General features: G+C 41.0%; 2 protein-coding genes across 7 annotated transcripts in view; both read left to right on the top strand.

Annotated features, from left to right (window-relative positions):
• MGARP (mitochondria localized glutamic acid rich protein) overlaps positions 1-5,822 on the top strand; it is a 32,565-nt gene extending 26,743 nt beyond the window's left edge. The window contains exons 7-8 of one of the 3 annotated variants that reach the window (XR_007889439.1): positions 1,508-1,604; positions 4,382-5,822. The gene's annotated coding sequence lies outside the window, so the exon portion shown is untranslated. Of the gene's footprint in view, positions 1-1,507 lie in introns of all 3 variants that reach the window. The other 2 variants (XR_007889438.1, XM_051619049.1) reach the window with 2 other exon arrangements.
• The window catches only part of ELF2 (E74 like ETS transcription factor 2), a 45,732-nt gene continuing 21,653 nt past the window's right edge, over positions 1,515-25,593 (top strand). The window contains exons 1-3 of one of the 4 annotated variants that reach the window (XM_051619041.1): positions 1,515-1,604; positions 15,121-15,316; positions 16,277-16,442. In XM_051619041.1, coding sequence (XP_051475001.1) covers positions 15,245-15,316; positions 16,277-16,442 — 238 coding nt within the window. In that variant the 5' untranslated portion in view covers positions 1,515-1,604; positions 15,121-15,244. Of the gene's footprint in view, positions 1,605-7,528; positions 7,715-15,120; positions 15,317-16,276; positions 16,443-21,743; positions 21,837-25,593 lie in introns of those variants that run through there. The other 3 variants (XM_051619040.1, XM_051619045.1, XM_051619043.1) reach the window with 3 other exon arrangements.

Genomic DNA, 25,593 nt, shown 5'->3' with positions numbered 1-25,593 from the left:
AAAGGAACTAGGAATGCATTATAAACTCTAGCTGTGATGACGTAGCACAGCATGATCTGCTTCAGCACTGGGTTATCCTAGATTAACAACAGAGATATTTTGCCATTCACAGAGGGCAGCTCTTCAAAATCAATAGCCGATAACTGCATGACTTGTTGCAGGGTGACTTGGGTGACTTGTTGCTTCCTCAGAAAATCTTTGTTTTGCTGGTTTAGGTGGTCCCTAGCCATCACTGATCACTTCTATCAGTCACACTAATATGAAGTGTAGTTACCACACAGATTAATATTTTCTGTCCTTCACCTCCCAAAAAGAGAATTTTTGAGTTGCTGCACAAAGATTGGGACGAACCACAGAAAAGGGTGAAAGCTCCTTCACTGGCTCCTTCAGTGGGACACAGCAGAGAGCAGAGATCGTGCGGTCCTCAAGGAGATGGCGGGGGTGGGGGGGAAGGTTTGTTCTTGACAATACACTTCAAAGCTCAGAGGAAAACTCGAGATTCCTGAGTTTGTCCACACAGCAAGTTGCTCCTCTGCAGCCGGAGAGGACCTGCAGGACAGGGGGCACAGCCCTTCACCCCTCCAGCGCCAGCCCGGGCAGGCCCAGGCCCAGGCCGGCTTTCACTGGCTTCTTAAAGGTGTAAGACAATTACTTAAAAAAAAAAAAAAAAAAATTAAAAATGTAAACTGCAATTTGGCACTCAACATTTGGAAAATCCGGGACTGAAATAAAGATTTCTTGTGCCTGTGCAGCAAGCTTTGCTGCTGTCATAAAATACTGTTTTCTATCTTTTTTTCTGGAAGGAAAACAACCCACAAAACCCCAATGAACCCAAGCGAAGAACTGAGTCTGTGCTTTATGCTTTCCTCACCCCCCCAACCTGTTTGTCCCTTTTTCTCCCTCATCAATTTTGAACCACCTAGCCAACCACAACTTCCTTTTCCCAGAGGTGGGGAGAACACAAAGTTCCTACCAGCTGAGTGATGACTGAGATCAGTAGCTTATTTTGTGGTGTTTGCCAGCTGATGGGCAAATACACATAATATGATGCAGCTGAGTAGCACTTTGGTGGCCATGATCAGCTACTGCAGATGCTGTTCCCGCTCTGCTGGTGGTTAAGAGGCCAAAGACTGAGCAAATCAGGGCTGTGGAGGGAGAGCACAGTGAGCAAAGGCATGTACTGGGTAGGGAGAGACATGCAGGGACAGAAGGCATTCAGAAGACACTTGGTGTGCAAGGACACGGGAAGTGTCACTTGGTCTGTTGCTTGTGGATTAGCTCATTTCCACAGAGTGCTCCCTCTTGCCACACAGGCAGTTCTGCTCTTAGGAAAGGTATTTCTTAGTTGTCTGCTTTGCTCTTGGCCTGCTCTTCTGCTGCAGAAGATGGAAGGTGTGCGGGATGATAGAAATAAGGTCTACCCCACAGCAACAGGCATCAAACGCTGTGGTGGGAAACTGGGTTATCCTGCATTCTGATCTTTACTCTTTTCTTTGGGGTGCTGCAGGAGATGGTGCCTCCTCCAACTTTATATGGATGGGAAGAAGGACTAAAACTGGATATTTCTGTACTGGAGGTGTTCTTGCCGTTTGCTTGAACTACAGGTAATCAAACAGGTTGTTGAAATTGCAATATTTGTTTAGTGGTTTAGCTATCTGCAAATGTTCTCCTCTTTCCTCTTGACGTTTTACCACACTCAAAAGATGGCTTTAGCAAACTCTGAAATGCTATTTGCAATTCATGTTCAACAGCTCCTGGATAACAAACAAATGGAAAGCTTCTGTGGAATATCATACCTTTCTTCATGTAGTTTGTTAATTATTTGTATTAGCTTCATGTGCAGATTCAGTGTCTCATAATTACCTAAAATTCTGGCTTGTTTAGAGAGAAATAGTTTTCCTTAGTTTAAATATTCATAACGTGTGAGCTCTGCCTGTGGCCTAGGAAAAAGTGTTATACATTGCTACAGTTCCTGTGCTTTGTCTCAGGAAGTTTAGCTGCCTGTACTCTGCCTTCTCAGTTCAGCATTGACTGTAGGATGCAAACCAATTAAATTACAGGAGAAAATAAGTAGAAGAGGAGAGACAATAATAAGTACTATGATCATATTTCCTCTTTCTCTTTCTCTCTTGGTAATTAAATTAACTTCCTGAGGTCTGTGGAGATTCATGGATCAGCTTCCCATAATTTGATTTAATTCTTATTCTGGCTTCTTTCTTCCTGCATAAGGTTATTTTCTTTCTCAGTAGTTACTGGGAGATGTTACTCTCCGGTGAGAGCTAATTGAGAATAATTAACCCTTGAGCAACATGCACTCACAGTATCAAGCAGAAGAGGGCACTACATCAAAAGCAGAACTAACATCTAGAACAGAAAAGAATTCCCCACCTGAAGCTGAATGCTACGTACCTTGCCCCATATTTTGGGGGTGAAAACGAGGCAAAGTCTTTTTTCACACTTATTCTAACTTAGATTCTTTCCTCTAAAATATTGCAACCTATGCCTTTAAAAATATATCTAACACACAGCAACAAACTGCTACAGGCTTTTCTCCATTATTTCTCCATTAATATAATTCCTTCTTTCTCAAAAACAACATCAATTTATTCAAGGGTGAAATCCTGCCCCTGACAGGCATAGCATTGCTCTCCTGCTCTATTCACACAACTCCTGCTTAACTAGTGGCATTGCAACCCCTGTAATGCTGAGGATGAGAAGCTTCTTGGGCTTGCTTACTTTACAGGTGAAGTAACATTCTAGTTTTAAGGAAAGAAGGGTATGTGTTTGGTTTTTGGTTTAAGATTTTATTTAATTTTCTTCTAAATTGAATGCCATTAAGGAGAAACTATAAAGGTGACAGAATGAATTCAGAGAAGATTAGGATTAGACATGCAATTTAAAGGACTTTACTGTAAAATATAAGCTGCTTTAGTAGCCTACAGCATGAATAAAATCAAGTGGTAGATAGGAACTTTAGGTAAATTTTAGTTAAGCTGACACTAGCCCTGTGTCTTCATAGCACAGAAACCTTGCATTTGGGGGCAGCAAGAAGTCTGAAACTTTGTCTCAAAGCTGTTGGATCTTGAATTCTTCACAGCTGGAACCTTTATCTGGTATTTATCACTGGCATCAGAATTATGTGAATCATCATATCTATAGACTTCAAATTAGGTTCCATATCCCTGCAAAAATAACTCCAAAAGCTGGTGAGCATTGCTTGTGCACGCTGAGTTAAGGTGATCCCCAGCCTGGGGCTGGGAAGGTGTCTTGCCCTCTGCAGGGCAGGAGCAGCCACAGGAGATGGGCTGCCTGCCCCTGTGAAGTGTGAATACCGATATGCTTTCCAGGACTGATTAGTTGTTTGACCAGTACTGTGCAGTTGCAGGGATTGAATCCACTACTTGTCTCTCATATTTGTGTGCCTTTTGCACAAGTATTATAGGATGTGGGGGAACATTTGTCGCCCTTTCTGTACTCGGCATTTGCGGTATCGCTACCTGTAGTTGCCTGGGACTGGTACTGAAGATCTCCCTCCAATATTGACATTTTTTTTAATTTTAGAAATTTTCAATATTTTTTACTATAATTTTAGAGACAGTATTCACAAAATAGTCTGCGTGTTCTGCAAGTTGATCCCAGGAAGCAAAAAAACCTAATTACACCTGTAGAGTTATTGCTACTTCACTAATAATGATTTACAGAATGGTCTGACTGACAGAAGGGTTGTGGGACCCTCACTCCCTTATTTCCTCTGGGTCATTTTTTGGTCATTTCTTCTGGGTCATACTTCTGGGTCTGAATCAGTGTAACCTTCCCCTTTCAACTGAACAACCAAAAGCAGTAAGCTCAGCATCTAGAATTAGAGAGGCTGCAGTCTTTTGAGGACAAATGTTTAAAAAGCAACGTGGACCACAGCTTTCTTAATGCATGAAGGGGCAGAGAAACATTTGTTGAACTGCTGACCCCATGTTATTGCACAGCAGTATCCCAGCAATAGCAGTTTTGAATTAACTGCAGGTCTGCCTCGTGTAGGTGAAAAGGAACACTATTTTTTATTATTTATTTTTTTAGATGTATTACTTATATAACTTGAAAAATAATCCAGCTGAACTGATCCAAATCCCTTGGTAGCCCTGCTTTTTTATTTTATTTGGAAGTTTAAGATTTTTTCAGCATAGCTTTCCAACTAGCTTAAGGTAAACCAAGAAGAACTGTTCCTAAAAGAAATGCAGTTTTCCATATGAAGAGTTAATCTAGTCGAATTTAAAAAACCCAACCCAAAAAAAACAATCCCAAAACAATAAAAAAAAAAACCAGCAGCAGGGAAAGAGATGGAGATGCCATTGTGATAACCTCAAAGCAGTGCTGTTTGTGTCTGCAGAGAAGCACAGGTCTCTGCATTTGCTGTGACTCTCTCCCGGAGAGGAGCTGCTGAACTTCCACTGAACATGGCTGCACAGCTCTGCTCATTAGAAGAAAAAGTGAGAACTGGAAGTGGCATAGATGAACTAGATTAAGAAGTGCAGAAACATTTGTCCTGTGGCATCCAAACAGTAGAGAAAAACTGAATAGACAGATGTCTGCATAGCCCAGGTGGCAGGAAAAGGAATATTACAGAAAGGACCACTTAAAGTCCATATTTAGAGCACCCCTAAGTGCCATGTCACCCCATGCCCAGTGACTCCATGAATGAGCTACTGAGATCGTAGAATCACAGAATGGTTTGAGTTGGAAGCGACCTTAAAGATCATCTAGTCCCAACCCCCCTGCATGGGCAGGAACACCTCCCACTAGACCGGGATGCTTAAAGCCCCATCCAACCTGGTCTTGAATGCTTCCAGGGAAGGGGCTTCCACAACTTCCCTGGACAACCTGTTCCAGTGTCTCACCACCCTCACACTAAAGAATTTCCTTCTAATGTCTAACGTAAATCTATCCTCTTCCAGTTTTGATCCATTCCTCTTGTCCTCTCACTACAAGTCCTTGTAAAAAGCCCCTCCCCAGCTTTCCTGCAGCCCCTTCAGGTACTGGAAGGTGCTCTAAGGTCTCCCCAGAGCCTTCTCTTCTCCAGGCTGAACAGTCCAACTCTCTCAGCCTGTTCTTGTAGGAGGGGCACTGTGGCTCTCTGATGGTCTTTGTGGCCCTTCTCTGGACTTCCTCCATGAGCCCCATGTCCTTCTTATGTTGGGGGCTCCAGAACTGGACACACTAGATGTACAAAGCTGCTTTGGTTTATATGGCTTTTGATCAACTGACTGTGGGCCTGTGTTTTGAAAGCAGCTGTCTGCTCCTCTGTGAAAAGGATCGTGGCAAGAGGTTTTCTCCTTTTTCTGAATTTTTACTTGGAGCCATGGAAATAAGAAGAAGGAAATAAATAACTAAAGGAGTGAGCATGTCAAGTCAGGACTAATTCCAAAGCTGACAGCACTTGGGTCTGTCAGGCTGCTAAAGAACAGGTATTGAGGGCTAAAGCTCCCACCCAGTAAGACTTATTTCCATTCTGTAAGAAGGCATTTTTTGCCAGGAACCCTAGAATAGATTTTCCTCCCTTTTCCTATCCTTTTCTTGACCTGCTCTTTTCGTTCATTTACTTTATATCGTCAGCTGCTATTTCTGATCTAAGCCCAAGGCCTACAGAATGTGAGCTCCCTTCATCCACTGTCTATGAGCTTTTAACTTTACACCTTTGTTGATACTATTTGCATGCTGGAACATTAAAATAGTTACATTATCTAATGTGTAAACACTGAACACTATTCTGTAATTTCTCGCAGCAACATGGATGTCAGCTATCTTGTTAATAAATTATTTTTCCCCGTGTAGTTTGATACTTCCTTTTAAAGATAAAAGATCTACAAGTTTTATCTCATGTTTTAAAGATCAGACAGACAACTGGAATTTCATGTTGCTTAACTAGTAGCAAATTCTGTAATTAACAACATTCAAGTGTATGAGTTCTTAAATGTCTGGCAAGCTTAATGTGTGGTAAGACCTCGGTTTTGCTATGAGGTGTGCTTTATTGCAGAGTGCCAGCCAAGTTTAAGTTTACGCCTCAGTAGTGGCCACTTACATAAGAAGCTGCTGGTAGTACCATCTATTATTAATGTTGCCTGACATGTTTTTGGAAGGAAAGAATCTCCAATGTTTCCATGCTTCAAGGCAGAGGCCTGATATTTTTAGGGGTACCTTTATAGTCAGGGAGCTGTCTGTCCCATTACTAGGAAAAGTAACTGCCCATGTTACATATCCCAGAAAGCTGCCATTTGTACATCGTAACCTACGAAATCTGGTCAGATTTTAGGGCGCAAAGATTCCTGAAAGATCTTTGTTCCTTAGCCAAGGAAGCTGATACCCCGAAGATGCAGAGGAAAGACATAAGTCTGTTCAAATGCATAAAGGAACAGGAGCCAGACCTGCAGAGCAGTGGGTGGTGATGTGCCTAAGGCAGAAACTGAGGACTGGAAATCAGACTTGGAGGAGGAGATGCCGAGAGAGCAGTAGATGGATGGTTAGATGGAAACTGAGGTAGCAGAGAAATGCTTTTGCATGGCTGGTGCAGGCAAGGGGTGTGTGCGTGGCTCTGCACATCTCTGTGCTGCTGCCCCGCGCTCGGGCGGCTCCTGTGATAAAGAACTGTGTCAGACTTGTACGATGTACAGGCACAAGGAGGCTCCGATCGGTCTGAGCAGCAAACCTTCAGTCTGAGCAGCAAACCTTCAGTCTGAGCAGCAAACCTTCAGTCCGGAGTGCCATTCGGCCAAACGGCTCTGCGATGTTAAAGGCCTCCTTGGCAATGTGGTTGGTTTGTTTGGTTGTTTTTTTTTTCTCTGTTATGAACACGTAATGCCTCCTGTTCAGCTGAAGCTCTTCGGTTTATTACTGTGAAACACAAGGAAAAGTATAATCGTTTCATGCCCAGCACTTGTAAAGGAGAAGACTAAATTCTACCCTAAAACCCCCAGACCAGGCCAGATCAACCCAGTCGCAGGATGAAATCGGTTTGTGGGCCAGTTCTGGCCGTGATGTGTCTCATATTGACAAGGGACTAACAAATGCAGCATTACAAACGTAGCTCATTTAAAAAACGAGGTGCTCTACAACCGATGGCTGTGACTGAAGGAAACGGCGCTGGCATTCCAGCACTGCTCGGTCGGCCACTTGCTGAAGTCCGTTCTGCTCCCTCGAGGCACCACAGCCGCCTGCGGGCGGTAACGCCGCCCCGGGGCAGCACCACAGGCAGCACCACAGGCCGGGCAGCAGCCCCGGGGCGCAGGCCGCGGCCCAGCCCCGCGCTGGAGCCGGGGCCGCGCATGAGGGCCCCGCCCGCCGCGCGCGCCGCAGCCCCCCCCTCGCGGCGCCTCGCGCCCCGCCCGCCCGCCCCGCAGCCCCGCGCACGCGGCGGGACCCGCTCCCTAACGGCCCCGCCGGGCCCTCGCGCAGGCGCGCGGCGGCCGCGCATGCCCACAGCGCCCCCGCGCGCCGAGCGGCGCGAGCATGTGCAGAGGCGGCGGCGCGGCGGGCGCTGCGCGGCGGGGGGGCCGGGCCGGGCCGGGCCGGGCAGGTTGCGCCGCTGCGCCCGCCCCTCCCGCCGCGGGGCGGCTCCGGCCCTGGCTCCGGCGCCGGCGCTGGGTCTGGCTCTGCCCGGGCGGCGCCCACCGCCTCCTGCTCCCGGGCCGGGCGGGCGACGGACGCGGCCTCCGGGCGTACGGGCACGGTAAGGGCGCGGCGCCGGCTCCCGCCGCCGCGGCGGGCGGGACTGTGGGCGCTGACAGAGCCTGTGAGGGAGAGAGGGAAGAGGCGAGCAGGCGGCCGCCCTGCCAGGGGTTCACGGGACCGGCCCGTCCCGGGAGCGGCCCCGGGCTGGAGGCTGCGGGGGTAGCCCCGGCAGCTCCCTGCCTGCCTGCCTGCCTGCCTGCCTCCCACCGCCCCGGCTGCACTTTCGGTTTCGCGCGGGGCTGGGTGCCGAAAAGCGGCCGTTGGGCCGGGCCCCCCCCCCCTGCCCTCCCTCGGCCGCCTGCCCGCGGGGCTCCGCGCCCGGCCGCGGCGGCGCCGGGGCTGCCGGGCGGCTCCCGGCGGCTGTCAGGGCGTAAACACGGCCCCCGGGTCGCGGCCTGCCGAGTCGGGCCCCGCAGCCCCTCCCGGGGCGGCGGCCGGGACGGTGCCTTGTTTACACGGGGCGTCGGGAGAAGATGGCAGCCCGGGCGTGCTGGTCACTCGCTGTCATGCGTGCTCGGTCCCCCCGTGCTGGCGCGGGATAGCCCCGCCGGGCCTGCCGCCTCCCGCCCCGCCCGCGGCCCCGCACCCTCCCCTCTGCCCGGGGACCGCTCCGCGCCCCGCGCTGCTCGCAGCCGCCCCGAGGGCCGGAGTCTGGCGTATTCGTCACGACACCGCACCGTGCCAGTGAAATGCTGGGCTGGGTCAGCTCTGGTGTTCGTGTTCATCTCTTACCTTTTTGGATGTGTTCTCTCTCGTCTCTTTTTTCCCCACTTAAATAATTCAGTCCTTCGTTCCCTCCCTTATGGCTAGCCACTGTCATTGTGACTGCTTTTTAACCATTTAACGTCTTCAGCAAAGACGGCCAAACCTTACCCAACTGTCAGTTCAAAAACAATGTATTTATGAGGAGGATTCTTCATCTGCTGAGTTCATTTCTTGTGTATTGAAGCTGTCTGTCTTCCGTGTGCTGATAATTCTTCACCTTTGCTGGAATTTAATCATAAAGCCTTTGGGTGCTTTCTGGTTATTATATGTATGCATCAAACTTTGAGAGCTTTCTAGTTCATCAAGACAAACAGCATGAAATGAGGTTGAGCCAGGGATATAGGAGTCCAAGCGTTAGAGAATTATTGAGACTCATGAAAGCAACTCTCTAATAATAAAATTTCAAAGCAATTCGGATATTTCTATGCCCTAAAAACGTAGACATAGCATGTTTGCATGTTTCATGCTATAACTGTGAAATGAGGCATAAGTGTGAAGATTGGTGATTTGGGGAAGCTTGAAGAATGTATGAGGTTTGGATCACTTTGTAGAAGTGTCTGTCATGTATGGGATGTAGAAAACCCTGTATCGTTATTTGAGGGAGGATGTCATGCAGCCATCTTCTATATTGAATGCTGCAAGAGATATCTGGTTAAGTGACTTGCCACAAAACATTATTTGAGAATCTTAAATACATTAAATGTAAGTCTGCAAAACTGTATGTAATGGGGCTGGTCCAAGATGCCTCTCCCCTCACTCCATCTCTCAGAGTGGATGGGATCAGTTGCTTTAAGAAAAGTTCTGGGAACAGGATGGTTATTGTGTGTGGTGAAACTCATGTCATCTCTCAGGTTTTGGCTGTCTGGTGCAGAAGGTCCATAAACCTCAGACTGTATGTGCATCTTTGTGTTTAATAGTTGTGTAAGATCTTCAGGGTCTTTACTTCCATAAAGCTTAAATATTAGAAAATACTCATTTGACTTCTAGAATATCCTATGAAAATGAATTGCATAGTTTGTAGGTTTTTGGTGTGTTTGTAGGTTTTTGGTGTGTTTGTAGGTTTTTGGTGTGTTTGTAGGTTTTTGGTGTGTTTGTAGGTTTTTGGTGGGTTTTGTTTTTTTTAATCTGCATCCTCACCATTCAATTTCATCGGCTCTTTTATTATGTAAAACGATGAATAATGGCTCCCTATTCTGGCTCGTGAGGGAATGGAAATGGATAAGGACCAACAGTTGACACTCTGGAAAGAGAAGCGCTGGTGCAGAGTAGGGGTACGTGTGTGAGGCTTCTGTCGGAGGGAAGAGAAGGTTTCAGGCGATCTTTAAATAGAGCAGTGGGAAGGGAGCCTGCTAATGGGATGAAGTATGGGGAGGTCCAGAAGTCTGCTAAAGCCACAAAGCTTTTTGTAGAATGTTAGTAGTGTTTAAGTAATTACAAACTTGTGTTTTGGGGCTCGTCAGCTTTAGCTGTTGAAGTTTCGGAGCAAATTTTGGATGCTCAGATTACCAAATTAAATATTTAAATTAATATAATTAAAGAAGTTCCTCTAGTTTCTTACTGGATTTGATACATCATTCATTTGATTCAATGTAATAATTTCTGTGCATTCAGCAATAAAATTATTATATTATATGGAAATTTCTAAAGTGTGATGTGGCCAGGACTACTTGCTTTGATTCCTCATTTTAATCTCCTTTTCTATAACTTTCAGTGATAGGTGTAGCTTCTCAGGTACTATGTAAATTGCATGGATTGTCTGTTTTGTTCCCTTGATGTTGTGGATGCAAATAGTTACTTTGTATCGTCTTTTTGAGCACACTCTCTTTAGCTGTTTATAAGTTTTGTTGGTTTTTTTTTTTCCTGCCAGCTTTTCTAATAACTTAAGTCAGTTTTCAGACTTGTTCTGGGTTTAAGAAAAAAAAGTTAATTCACTGTTTCTTCTACGAATGTCAGTGTGAATGAGTTAGCCATAGCTTTAAAAATTGTCTGGGAAAATGTCTTAAAAAAAACGCAACCCTTTCAGTCAATAGATTTTATTTTTTCTTACAGTGTGCACCATGTTTTATATGTTGGAGTGATAATGACTTTTACTGGTATATTTGAGGTGCTGTCTATGAAAGACCACCTTTGTACCGTTAGAAGCCTTGTTATAGTTCGTGAGATTCTGCAGTGATCTTTGCCAGTGTATTTCTATATGTATAACTGATTTAATTTTCAAGCTGACTTTTTTAGCTTTTTTTTTTTTTCTTTAAAAAAAACAAAGTAGGGGCTTTTTGAAAAAAGTTGTATGTGATGCCACTTCTTGCTCTTGCGGTTGCATCTGTGTAGGTATCCACATAAATCTCTCCTCAGGATTTGGTTTGCCAACTGAATAAAAGGAGGACATTGTTCTGAGTACCCTTATGTTTCTACTGAGTGCTGCAGGAGCAGCTGCCTCTGGTCACTGCTGCCCAGTGTTCTGCGTGTTTGCCTTCTTTTAATGCGTGGGCATGAGTCTGTGCATCTTTTAAAAAACTGAATTTTGGCAGTGTTTTTTTTTAAACTACAGTTTAAATAAAAGTGTACTAGAAGTGCAGATTTTTGTTTAGTTTTGTTTTGAAGCCAGTCCTAAATAACTTCAAGTCTTGTCTAGTAAAGGTGATGCTGCCATCCTTCCCACACTGTTTTTTCAATTATTATTTAAAATTATTAGTTAAAATTATTATTTTCAATTATTATTGTGATGCATGTTTGCTTCTTAATAACTTGATAGGTGGTCATGCAGAGGGAGATTGATTTAAGATTCTGGGTTTTGTGGGACTACTGTGCATTCATCACAGCTGTGATTTTAAGTGTTTTTAAGCTGGTAGCTGCTGAAAACAAGAGGATGGTTTGGGTTTCTTACAGGCAGACATGGGGTACATAACATAGGCCATATGAATGTCCTGTTAAATATGGAATAAATATGGAATATGCTTGATAATTTGCATTCTTTGTGACAAGTGCCCTGTAGCCTCTGAAGACATTCCTGCTGAAATTGATCTTGACCAGTGAAAACTATAAAAAAAATAGTCTTTGTGGTGTCTTCTGTAGTGGTAAACAGAAACTACTTCCTCTTGAGGCAAAGAATGTGACTTTGAGATTCTGAATTATTTTTTTTTTTGAGGGTGGGAGCACGTAGACTTATTTTTGTTTTCCCATGAGATATGTATAAAAATAAGGAGTGATGCAGTAAAGCTGTTTTCCCTGTTGTAAGGAATATTTCAAATGTTTCAGAACTAGCTTTTCCCTGCATTTTCCATGACCAAGAAGAACAGGAGTGGATGTCAGATCTGTAACATAATGATTTGGTCCTCTCTCTTAGAAATGTTAGTTGTTTGTTTTTTTCCTCTGCTGTAGTTCCATATTTTGCTTTGTTGTAAACACTTGTCTGGACAGAAGGTAAACTTGCACTGTGTGTGGGTTTTTGTTTTGTTGTTGTTCTTGATTTTTTTTGAGATCTTTTTGCATGTTGTTCTGTAACTCAAAAAATAGTCATACTTTGAACCAGCTTCAGTGCTGGCAAATTGTATCACTGGGGGATAACCTGCTTTCTTACAAACTTGAATTATCTCTTAGTTTAAGAATCCAAGTCTAATTGTCTTTTGGCCTTTTTGTCTCAGTTAGCCTTGAGGAATGTGAGTTTTGGAACTGATATCTGAATGTGGCTGGGCAGTCTTTTCCAGAAGTCAAATTGGTTGTGGCTTGATAGGGAGAAAATGGGAAATAGATTCAGTATCCTACTGAAATTCAAGGGAGAAGCAGAAAGGCAGAAAAGGCAGAAAGGGGCATACTGCTTAGGAAAAGAGAAGAAGACAGATGCTTAGCTAGGTCATTCAAAAAGAAGTGCATCTGCAGGAGTCTAATGTATGCTTAGGTGTGTCAGGTGTGTTTGTGCATTTGTTTTAACTCAGAACTTTTAAACCAGACTGAACTGAAACTTTTTAACTTCCCACTTGCTGGCCAGTGGGCTTGCCTTTTTCCTCATCCTGTCAGGTTTTTGAAAAGCTTGCTGAATAGCAAGGCTCTTCATGTGAAGTTCAAATCCTGTTATATAAAGACTCACGGTCTTTCATTTTTTCCTTGCCTGGACTGTTCTGTGCTTTCAGTCTAGAGATACCATCCTTTAAATGAACGTTAAGAAGTATCTCATTTATTCTTCTGTGTTTTTATTCTGTAAGGTTCTTGCTATGAATTTCTGCTGGAACTGGAAAATGAGGATTATAATTTATGTTCCTGCATAGCCCTATCTTCACTTCTATAGGTAATTGGTAATTCATGTAGAGATAAATCAGGGCAAAAGTAATCTAAACTTCTTGTAACCTAGGAGACAGAAATAGCAGGTTTTTGAGATAACCTGATCTAGTACACAGTATTAATTGTTTTCACTTGCTACAGTTTGGCAGCTGTTTGGCCACCTGTGTGGGATTATAGTACATAAAATAGGAATAGACAGTACATGTGGTCTAGTATATGGTTGTTCACTTGCATTAATATACTGCGTAAGAACCAAATTAGCTTTGTGAAATGCTTAAGCTACGCAGAGGTACTACCTGGAGCACTGTATGTTCTTACGTAGGTACATGCCCGAGTTGTAGGAATAATGCTGATGCCTGAAATTGGTTGAAGTCTATGCTTCCAAATAAAAATATAATTTCCAACCTTTGGACTTCTCTTTTGGGTTATGATTGTTTGGCAGTGTTTCTAGTGTGGATGTAGATGGAAAAGTGTAGAAAGGAAGAAGTCTTCTTACAGTAAAAGTGATTAAATTATTAATAAATAACTGTTTTTCTACATACTTCTGAATTTAAAGACTTTTGAAATATCGTGGTAATTGATAGGCCGGTAAGGAGTAGGCTTTATGTGCTAGAAGCCTGGAGGGTGACAGTTGTATATGGCTCTAAGGATGCTTGTTAAAGACTTTCCACTTTGAATCTTGTTTGGGGAGCTGAAGAGGTCTTTGCTTTCTTTTTCATCAAGGAAAAGATTGATAGTCAATATTTTAGTCAATAGGTGCTAGCTTTACAAATTAAACAATGGAAAATGAAGTATGAATGTGTTTTTGTGCCACTACCAATGAAATATTTCTATGTATGAATCATGCTTTGTCCTGTCAAGTTGCTGCCTATGTAAGCAAAAAAAAAAATTTTTTTTTTTTCCTAAATTACCAAATTTTTTTCCTTTCTTTTGGAATGTGTCTTGTGTTTATTCTGCTGCTACTGTGAGAGTGATTTAAGATGATCTCCTGTTCTTCGATTCTATTTCATGAGGATTAATTGCCTAGAAAGCTGCTATCAGAATTTATTCTCCTTTTTGTATGTAAGGGTGCAAAATATTAACATCTTACTCTGTTTTTCCTGTATGTGCAAGGTTACTTTAGTTTAAGCCGGCTGCCTGCTGTTGAAAAACAGGTTTATTGAGTTTATCCATTGGAGTATTAATTATATATTTTTTTCGTCAGTATATGTTGGAAGATCCTGTTTTCTTGCAGACCTCTGTGATTTTGCTTTCTAAATGGATTGATTTTATTAAAAATGTTGGGCTGAATTCTGGCTGTTGGGCTGAATTCTGGCTTCTGTTATAAGAGTTGATCTCAGTGGAGTTACTTGCAAGGGTAATTGATATCAGATTGGGTTCTCTTATGTCTCAGATAGAATATGTACTTTCTGTTATACAACTAAGAAGCCAAATTTTAGTTTGCATCTTGAAGTAGTAAACTGCTCCTAACAGCAGAAGGTTTATGAACAGAGATAGTCTCTTCCAAAGACAGGATGTGAGTAGCAATATTTATTCAAAATAAATAAATAGCAGTTGTTTAGAAACAAAGCATTGCTGTTAATCTAGTTTTAAAGAAATTCATGAAGATGGAGGTTATATATCTTTGTAAGTTCATTGAGTTAGTGGTATACTCAAAGCATTATGATGTGGAACTACTTTTTTTGACTCATAAGGATTTATTTTATAGAGAAAAAAGAGGAACTGCTACAAAACTTTAATCTACAGTTTTCTTTGAAATAGAAATTGGGTATGTATTTGTGATATGTGTGTTACACATACATTGCTTTAAAAAGGCAGTGTGTTTGAAAGGTGAATGAAAGTAGTTGTGAAACTTTATGAAACTGTAGCTTTGTGAAATGACTATGAAACTGTAGCTTTATGAAATGACTGTGAAACTAGTAGAACAAAGAAGAAAATGTAATAAAAAAAAAAATCTCCTAATTGAATAGGAAAACAGTAACTATAAAGAAGTTGCACTAAATCAAACATAAGTTTCAAAATCTAGTTGATATTTGACCTCAGTGAGAACTTCATGCTTTTGGCCAATGGAAAATATCTAAACATATTAGTTGGTTTTAGAATTGTGTGAAATTTAACAAATTGTCAGAACCAAACTGAAACTGTGTTACCTTAGTATTAAAAGGTAGTGTGAAACTTGTGTTGAATGGCAGTAGGCAGTGTTAACTTTACCAAGGCCAGCACATTCTGTGACATTTGTTGTGTTTGCTGATGCTCTCGATGTAGAGATGCAGCATGCAATAGCTACATGTTGGAATAGCTATAATGTTGGAAGACTTTTGGATATAAACTATGCAAATAACTTAAAATTATTTTGTGTTTCAGCCACCTCTGCCTAGCTGTTTAACAGAAGTGGATTGTGAATTTAAGCCTTTGATAACCTCAGGCTACCAGCATTACTGTCTTCAGGACAGATAACAGCTCTCTAAGCGTCTTCAGGGGATGCACCATGACATCAGCAGTGATTGACACTGGAGGCCCTGGCCTGGAGTTTGACAGCAATGGAATAAAAAATGAACAGGTTAGAAAAATAAATAGCATTTATTTACTAACAAACTTTACACCTTTTTTCTTAATATGAAAGAAAAATTCACTGTGAACTTACTATGAAAGCAAGTGAAATGGATTAGAGATGGTTGCATGGGCAGGAAGTGAGCAGCCCATTTTTCATTTATCTTTTATTAGAAGATTTTATAATCACAGTGAAGTGGAAGCAGTAAGTTTTGAAGTCTGCAGTACAACTGTAAACTGGGCTTAGAAAATTAAATTCTATATTAAGAATCTGTTTAAAGATCTCACGTGTCTTGAGGTGTAGAACAAGATGAGCAGAACAATACAAGAACCTTTTCCAATGCAATGTATTTGCTTGTATTTTGCATTCTTACCAACAAATAATACATTCTACTATCCTGTACCTCATAGTAAATAGAATCTGGCAGGGTTCCATTTCTGCAACACTAACAGCTGAAATGTGCTGTTACAGATATTTTGATCCTTAAATAAGCAGAGGTAGGCATATGGGCTTTGAAGGAGCCAGTTCTTTTTTGATACTTACGTGCTTAATCCAAAACATGAGCGTTCCTAAGATACAGGTCAGGTGTTGGTATGTTGCAGTACACATGCAAAGCCTTGATTACGTTTTGTGGAGCAGAGGGAACGGAAACACTTCCCACAGCTGAATGGCTTCCTTAGAAAGCTTGCACTTTTTCGATGTCTTAAAGCTGTCTGATGCTTTAAATTTTAAGTGCTTAAACCCAGGAAAATGTATTTGAGATTCAGGAAGGTCCCTTTGGGTGATGCTAAGCTATCTTTTACTTTTTTTTAATCTCTTGCTTTAGAAGAAAATTTCCTTTAAAAATCTTGGCAATTATTATCCCATAAAATACATAGCATTAGAGGAAAATATTGATGTAGCATTAAACAGTACAGTATTTAGAGCATGGTTTTTTTTTTGGTTTTGTTTTTTTTTTCCTTTCTATAGGAAAATGAGCCAGTCTCTGAATTCCCAGCAGTGATTGTGGAACCAGTTCCTAGTGCCAGACTAGAACAGGGTTACGCTGCTCAGGTCCTGGTTTATGATGACGAGACTTACCTGATGCAAGATGTAGCAGAGGAACAAGAAATTGAGACTGAAACTGTGGAAACAGGTAGACTTATTATAATACTTTCTTTTCTTTTCCATAAGATTTTCTTACTTTTAGAAGTCTGAGGAATGTGACTTTGTATTTACCCACAGGAAGGAGATCCTGGCCCAGGTTCACATCTCTTAGCTCTGAACTTATATTTAGCTTCAGTAGTGACAAGATTTGGGCTTGGCAGGTAGAAACGTCTCCTTAGGTGGAGGGCAATGAACTGTAACACCGTGTATGCTCCTAAGTAGGCAGATCTTTTATGTCTTTGTTACCTATTTATGCGGGGCCAGGGGGGTTAACAAACCAACTGAACTTGGGAGTTTTTGAAAATCAGCTGAGCCAGGAAGCTGGTTAGAATTTAGTTTTGCAATGGGCCTGAGCCAAGTAAGTGCAGGGCAGCTGGCAGTACGGACTGTGCGGCTCTCTTTACCCAGTCTTCCAACTCTTCCCCCTTCCCATGAACCTCTGTCCTCTGTCCCTCACTATCCTGCCTTTTGGTCCAAAGCAGTTTTATTGCTGATTTGGTGGCATGAGTGCATGACTGGGGAGAATGGAGTTGGACTATGCTTTTATAGGCAAAAAGCCCGTTACAAGTAACTTGGCTATTTGGAAAAAATAGCAAGTTACAGGTGAAGAAAGGAGTAGAGCTTTGGCATCATAGGAGCTGACCTGTTTAGTGATAAGTGTGTGTCTTTCTGTACACCTCTCTCCAAAGAACATGATCAGCAGCTTTGAGCTGTATGAGGGGGACCAAAATCTATGTAAAACATTTGAAGGAACAGAAATTGTGCTCCTGTGGGAGCCTAATTATATCTGACTACTAGGCTGCTGCTGTGCTGCAGTTCCTGTCATCCCTTCTGCTTGCTTTCTTGTGATACTTTTGGAACATTCTTAGCCATTTCAGTATTCTAATTTTGCAAGAAAATATAGCAAGGAAAACACTCGGCTGTTCTGGTTTTTTTGTTGGGTTAACTTTCTACTGGATTAGCATGTTGACGTGGCTCAGCCAAGGGCCTGATGAGTATTGGGGTAGGAAGTTGTCATGACCTGGATTGAGCAATGTAGGGAGATTCAGATTGGACCCCCTTGCTTTCTAAACTCTGCCTTAGATAGGAGCCTAGGTGTGGCTGGGTCCAGTCTCAGTTTCAGACCTGGCTCTTCCAGAGAGACTGATGAACATGGTACAGTCTGAGGAAATGCCCAGCTATTGGATAACACTTGATTAGATTAAGGTGAAACAACACTCAAGGTCTGTATTTGAACATTTGCTTTAATTAGAACTATCAAAGGAATAACTCATTAAAAATACATGCTCAGGCTGCACAGACATCAAGGCTGATACTTTGATTATAAAAGTCAGAATACACGTATGTTCAAGCTGCAAGACCTGCCCCTCTGCTCCTACATCATTAGCTCTATCTTGGTCTCCATGTGCAGGCCATTATTTCCAAAGGTGTCAGGCAGTCCTTTTGTTTTTTTGGAGGGCTTACAATGTTGATGCCACTTCCCTAATAGGTCCTGAGGGATAATCCCTCACAGGAATACATAGAACTGCAACCAAAAAAGGGACAGGTGGTCTTGGCCTGAACAGGTGAGATCATTTCACTAGAAGGTGAATAGCGTCAGTTCTAATTTCTTCCTAAGTAATGGATGCAATTGCTCATACACTTTCTGAACCTGGGTGTTAATCTTCTGTAGCACTGCATCAAAAATCACATGCATCAACTTCCTAAGATGTGCATGAACTGATGGGTCATGTTTTGGGAGAATACTTGTGATTTCAGTTTACTCAAATGTGTTTTGATTTAAATTGTTAATGGCAAGGTCAAAATTCATGTAAAGAAAGGATATGGAATACGTTGGTGGGCTTAGTTTTGTTTTGTTTTTACTATGGTAATAACATTTTTAAGGTAAGTGAGAAGTGAGGGTGTTCTTCCCAAGAAGCTGAGTTTTATAAATTGTGTTTGAAAACCTTTAAGAGCTTGTATTTTGAAGGCTATGGCATTCAGAAGCGTTGTTTTTTTGAGCATGAGATATGATGTTTCTTGGAGGACTTTGGTAGATTAATGGCTAGCAGAACAGTTCTTCTAGGGTAAAAAGCTACTGCAAAGGAACTCTTTATGCTTTTAAGTATAATTTTCAGTAATTTTCCACGATAAATTGGTGGAAACGATTAAAACTTGTAGCTCTTCTGTAGGATTTTTTTTTTTAACCTATTCTTCAAAGAAAGATGTGGTCACTTACAAGTTAAAGTTTATAGGGCAGTTGATACAGTAATTTGGTGAGTTCGTGGCTGGAGATGTTAAGGGATGTGTTTTGACTTCAGATACTTTGAGGGTGTTTTTTTGTGTTTCTTTTTTTTCACAGTAACTTTGACGGTAATATGTCTAAAATTTAATATATTAAAATATTAAAATCAGTTAAAGTATTTAAAACTTTGTTTAAATAGTTTTGGTATAAAAATAAAGATAATGTGCAATAGAAAGACAAATTACAGCAGTGTAGAGGAGGAATGAAAATCTAATGAAGATTTAAAAAACTGTTAGTGAATATTACAGTTTGTCATGCCAAAAGAGCTTTGGGGAGAGAGTTAATGTCTCCTTGCACACCTGTTCTCGTGCTTCAGTTTTTCATTATTGTTTATATAGTATATACAGCATTAATTGAGTGCAGTTTTCATGGGATAATCAGACAAGACAGTGAGTAAAGGTTCTCGCACAGTTTGTATCTGGTGTTCATGAAAGAAGTGCTTGGTATAGACTGTTCTGAGATGGACAGTCTTGTCAGGCAAACGTTTGACTGACATGTTTTGGTACAGCCAGTAGTCCTTCTGAATTAATTGCTCACACCAGAGGTAAAATGGGTGGACAGAATGTATAAGGCCCTCAAGAAGCATTTGTTTTCGTAAAGTGCCATTTTTAGCAATCAGTTGCAGGAGAGTAAATCTGATTGTTTTATATTTTTGTAAGAGAAAGGCGGAGATTCTAGGCTGTGTGTAGAAAGCAGCTTGATGTTGGAGAGCAGGTACAAGGTGCCATAGCAAATGTTAATGAGAAAGGCGTGGGCAGAAACAGGTAAACAAGGTATAATAGTGTTTATTTAAAGAGCATCTTAAGATTATGATTTTCTGAAGTACATACCTTTGTTATGCTAATGATCCTAATTCTGAAGAGGTGCAACAGTTTGGCTTCTGTGTGTCTTAGAGGAAAAATCCATTGTTGCATTATTATTGTTATTTCTACTTTAAAAATGTCAGAATGTATTGCTACCAAAACAGTTGTATGATTTGATAAATGGACAGTAGTTGCACCGAGTAGACTTAATACCTTTTATGTTTCTAGACTCTACAGATAGCGTGGTAGATACTAAAAACCCATCTTAAAGAAGTCTTGGCAGTGTTTGAAATGATACAAATCTATATAATATAATACACACTCAGTTGTCAGTATCTGCTGTTGGCCAAGGACCTAGTTATTTTTTTATCCTTCTTGTGACAGTCCATTGGCAATTCCTATGACTACTGATATACATGCTTTACAACATTACAACAGATGTATTCCAAGAGCCTTGAGCTACTTCGCAGTTAATCTAAAGCTGTGTAATTGAGTAAAATGTAGCATTATTCTAGCTTTTGGACATAAGGATCAGTATCCTTTTGGATAAATGTAGTGGAATAGCTGATGTAGTAGAATTTACTTAAGACACTAAAGAGATGATTTGTGCTGTGCATTGAATGGTTTTATTTGTGGCTTGCTATTTTGTGATTAGATATGAGACTGTGGACTGTAATGGCTGTCAGTGCTAATCCATGAGGAGAATCAGGACCTGTAATGTTGTTTTGTGTTAAAAAATGTTTGCATTTATGAAAACACAATTCAAATATGCTATATAATAACTACAAATAGCCACATCTGTAAGTAAAAATTTTAGTTCATTCTAGTGGGTTTTTTTGGCTGTCAGACTCCTTTCAGCCTGTTTCCCACTAATTTGTCTTGATTCATTAATGAAGAATCATTAATTACAGTTAATCTTTTAACTATAAAATTAATCAATTAACTATAAAAGTAAAACCCAAGAGTCTTTTAGCAAGCAAGAAAGACTTGATGGTTGAAGTGACATTTTTTTGTCTTATACAAGAAAAACCTGTCTGCTTGGAATAGAAAAAAATTTTGACTGGGGATTTTCTAGGAAAAGCAAAGGCAGGAATTTTGGTCTTTTTGATGACTTTGTAACATTTTCAGTGGCAAGTAGCAAGAATCTTTTGTAATGTTTGAAGGGAAAGTATAAGTTTTAGATTGATACAGTGTTTAAATTTATTTTCCTGTGTGTATAATACCATTCTTAGGAGTGGTGCCTTTAGCTACGGGGGACTGAATCTTAAAATTTTGTTTCCTGCAACAGTGAATGTGTTTATATCATAAACAATTCACTCTTCTCTAATGATTTTTTAATCATATCCCAGTTGTGTTCGCTTGTTTCCTGAATAGTTATCTGTTCTTAAAGCAATTAGCCCTTCAATTTTAGGATTTATTCAAGAAAATCTTTGTTGTTTACATATCTGTAGCAGAAATAGTCAGTCTAAAAATATCAGTTGCTGTAGTTCTGTTTGTCCATCATGATGCAGAACCCATAACATGGATGTGTAGGTATGTTAATGTGGTAATCTAATTTTTGGATTTACCATGTGTGCAGTGCTATGAAGGTGCCACAGTCATGATCTACAGACCATACACATGGATGATGCCTAGTCTTTTAGTCAAATAAGGCATTAGATGAGTATTTCAGTAGGGTAATGCTGTTTTAAAAGTGCCAAGTTTGTTAGTCTTTTTTTGAACTCCCTTCATAGTGATCTTATTTCTGCACCAGTACTGCTTCTGTGTCACCTCAGTTATGATTAATTTGCAAAAACAGTGCTGTTTGTTGTTTACAAATCTTGAACAGTAGGCAGCTATTTAGGAAATGTTGCTGTAAGTACTGTAAAGCTTGATCCCTGTGAGAGGTGTATACCAAAATTGTATTGCCAGTGTAGACCCTGGTTTATTTGATTCAGTCAATCTAACTTGTCACACCAGTAGTATTTTTTCTCTGTCTTTTTTTATTAATTAATCATCAAAGCAGCAAGTATTTGAGATTTTTTTTCTCATGACTTCAAGGTTAAAGAGGAAGCAAAACTGCTGCTTTAGAGAAGCTGAGATATGGTTCACCTTGTGAACTGTCACCACATTTTTTAAGTCAATGTTCCATCAGAAATCCTCCCTGTGGTGCAAGTTGAAAGTCTGTTTTAATTCTAAAAATGTTATTGCCACAGGGGGGTAGAAGATCTGCAGGAAAAAATAGGGATCTGAAAATGAGCCCCTCCAGGATTACGATCTGATGGAAAAATATTGAGATACAAAGACAACGGTGATGGTATGTTTGTTTATAATTTCTTAATTTTTTTTTTCCACTGCTAAGTTCAGTTGAAATTATCATATAAATTGATAGTCAACTGTAAGGAGGGAGGAGGTTGCATAAGTGGAGAGTTAACGCTTAACTCTTCCCCTAATTTAAACAAATGCATGAATAAAATACATTTTAAGGTGAATTTTCTTTTACGGAGGAAGTTTCAGGTTGCTACTAGTACTGTTATCACTGTGGGAAACAGCTTTGTGTATCTGTGTTAAGTCTTTGGTTGTTACCTGTTCTTCTTCCTGCCTCTGTATGTCTTCTTTTATGATTAAAACTGCTTCCTTCTGACTTTTTTTTTTATGTGAATCGGAACCTATGAGCTCTTTGTTTATCTCAGATAAGTTATCATCAGTTGTTAAGTCTCATATACTAAGAACTCAGTATTAGATCTCCTTAGAATCTTACCTTTGATTATGGCATATCTATGTAAAGGATACACAAAACAATGTTATAATTCATTTTTTCCAGACATTATTTGGTTAAACTACCTCTTACAGCATTAGTAGCTGGTGTATATTTTGGAAGTGCTGACATGGCCTATTGATTAAACTTCATTTCCTTACACTGACAGCTTGAAGTGGAGAGCAGTTTGCTCTTTTTTAGAAGACTGTGCTGACTACAAACAAGTGTGTGGACATTCTAACAACTTGATTAAACTCTCAGCTTGAGTTGTACTGTCTTCATCAAAGAGCTAAGATGAAGCCCATTAGCTAGATAAAAGCAAGATAAAACTTTGCCTGCAATACCTGCTCTATGCAAGAATTAAATGGCTAACACATTAATGGTTTAGGAATCCTTTGAATCCTTTTATTTCTGACACTATATTGCTGCTATATCTCTGTGAGTTCTCACTCTGCTGAGAAGTTGATTGCATTTTTGCTAATTAAATATTAATGACAGTGAAGCAAAATTAACTCGCTCCCACTGCATCTGCTATTGTGCAGCACTTGGAGCAGTTATGCCAAGAGCATACACATCTGTTCTCAGTAATGCTTTTAATTCAGAAACAAAATTGAACCTTAGATTTTATGTCATCTTGGCTGGTGTTTCCTTTTCTGAGAAATTAATGGGGAGAGCTGTGAAGCTCCCTGGAGGGTAATATTTTTATGTAACACTCTGATTGTGGTGTCTAGTTCTTTCTAGATTTTAGGTTTCTGCCTTGCTGCATTCAGTGCTCTATTCTTACTGAAAGAACACTGCAAGACTAAGTGTTTTGTAATAAAGCCTAATTTAACCACACATTTCTGAGGCTAATTGAATTGCTTGCTAGTGTATGGCATGGCTTGGACTTGAAATGTGCAGATGCACTCTCTTCTAAACTCCCAACTCCAGTTGCACCTGTGAGTGAGTAATTGTAGAATATTGCTAGGAAGACTCAGCCACAACATTTTACTCATGTAAACTGAAAAATGTTGTGGTTTGTGTCTTGAAGTTAGAATGCAATATGGCATGCCAAAAGCATTGTAGTATGAGCACACAAGAGTTAGTAGCTTGTATTGATAAAAAATATAGTGACAAACTTGAAAGTAATAATTTTTAAAGGTTATCTGCATATTAAAAAGGAGATTGTAGTTTACAAGAAATTCTGGCATCACAGTAAAGCCATATGTGTTTGAGCAGGACATTCAGAGCTTATAAAGATTCAGTGGACTTATAGAACAGACATTTGTTGTTTTCTGAAAAGTCTTAAGAAATTAGAAATCATAGAATCAGAACTGTTCAGGTTGGAAAAGACCCTTGGGATCACCGAGTCCAACCATCATCCCTACTCTACAGAGTTCTCCCCTAAACGATATCCACCAACACCACATCCAAATGACCCTTAAACACATCCAGGGATGGTGACTCAACCACCTCCCTGGGCAGCCTATTCCAGTGTCTTACCACTCTTTCTGTGAAAATTTTTTTCTTAATGTCCAGTCTAAACCTCCCCTGTTGCAGCTTGAAGCCACTCCCTCTTGTTCTGTCACTAATTACCTGTGAAAAGAGACCAGCACCAACCTCTCCACAATGACCTTTCAGGTAGCTGTAGAGACTGATGAGGTCTCCCCTCAGCCTCCTCTTCCTGAAACTAACCATTCCCAGCTCCTTCAAGTATTCTTCATAAGATTTTTTTTCTTTAGGCTCTTCACCAGCTTTGTTGCCCTCCTCTGTACTCACTCCAGCACCTTAATATCTCTCTTGAATTGAGGTGCCCAAAACTGGACACAAAACTCCAGGTGTGGCCTCACCAGTGCTGAGTACAGGGGGACAATCACCTCTTTACTTCTGCTAGTCACACTATTTCTGATACAAGCCAGGATGCCATTGGCTTTCTTGGCCACTTGGGCACACTGCTGGCTCATATTCAGCCTCTTGTCCATTAGAACCCCCAGGTCCTTTTCTGCCAGACACTTTCCAGCCACACTTCCCCAAGCCTGTAGGATTGCCTGGGGTTGTTGTGGCCCAAGTGCAGGCACTTGGCCTTGTTGAAGCCCAGACCATTGACAATAACCCAAAAATCCAATCTATCCAAGTCTCTCTGTGGAGCCTCCCTATCCTCATGCAGATCAACACTCCCGCCTAGCTTGGTGTCATCTGCAAACTTACTGATAATACACTCTATGTCCTTGTCGAGATCATCATCAAACATGTTAAACAGAAACAGTCCCAACACTGAGCCCTGAGGAACACCACTTGTGACTGGCCCCAGCTGGATTTGACTCCATTGATCACCACTCTTTGGGCCCAACTGTCCAGGCAGTGCTTGATCCAACAGATCATATGCTCATTCAGGCCATGAGCAGCCAGTTTTTTTATGAGAGTTCTATGGGGAACCGTGTCAGATGCTTTTTGGAGGTCCAGATAGACAATATCCACAGCCTTTCCCTTGTCCAATAGTCAGGTCATCAGGTTATAACAGGAGATCAGGTTCATCAGGCAGAACCATGGTAGGTCTCGAAGAGAAAAATTGCTCAGCCATGGCATAGTTCATGTGCCAGCTTATTACCAATATAAAATACTGTCCATTTTGTAAAATCATGTAATGTGCTATGCAAATACCTGATTTATAATTGTCTGCTAGACTGTCCTGAAATTATAGAATTTTGTTAGAGGGCAGAGAACTACTTGTGAAGTTTATCTTATTCTGCATTCACAGATAGCAATGCTGGAATGTAGACACTTGCTATTTTGAGTAACGCCTTCTCTGTTTGTCAAAGGTAGTATAATGTGTGAAATCACTAATTGCCATGTGAATAGTGACACCAAGATCCTGAGTCCATTTAAAGGTGCAGATGGTGACAGGCTCATGGCTTTGGTGTTATTAGACATCATATGGTGTTGTCAAGAAGATAAGCTTGGCATGGGCACTGGCAGCTTTCCTCCATGGGCACTTTGTTGTTAAATTGCTATTACTTTTCAATTCTCTGTGGAATCCACCATGGGTGGTAATATTAGATAATGTTGGTGGGCTGATAAAGGAGACTGCTGTATCTTCTTGCATGTTTCTGGAACCCTTAAAAATGTTTCTTTGTATAATTGCAGTGCAATAATAATTATCAACAGTCTGATAGTGTGCTCTTGAGGGCAGCAGCTACTTCTGTAATCATTTGATGTGAGTTTCTTCAGGACCCTGGGCAAAATCGACCTTTTTGTAACTTTTTAAAATCAATAGGTGGTGTTGGCACTTGGGACAAGCCGTGCTTGGACTTCTGAAGTTATTTGAAGCTTTTTAGCA

Source organism: Apus apus, chromosome 4 (genome assembly GCF_020740795.1).
Source record: "Apus apus isolate bApuApu2 chromosome 4, bApuApu2.pri.cur, whole genome shotgun sequence".
Classification (NCBI taxonomy): domain Eukaryota; kingdom Metazoa; phylum Chordata; class Aves; order Apodiformes; family Apodidae; genus Apus; species Apus apus.
Note: the sequence above shows the minus strand (reverse complement) of the source record. Positions and strands in the feature narration are given on the sequence as shown.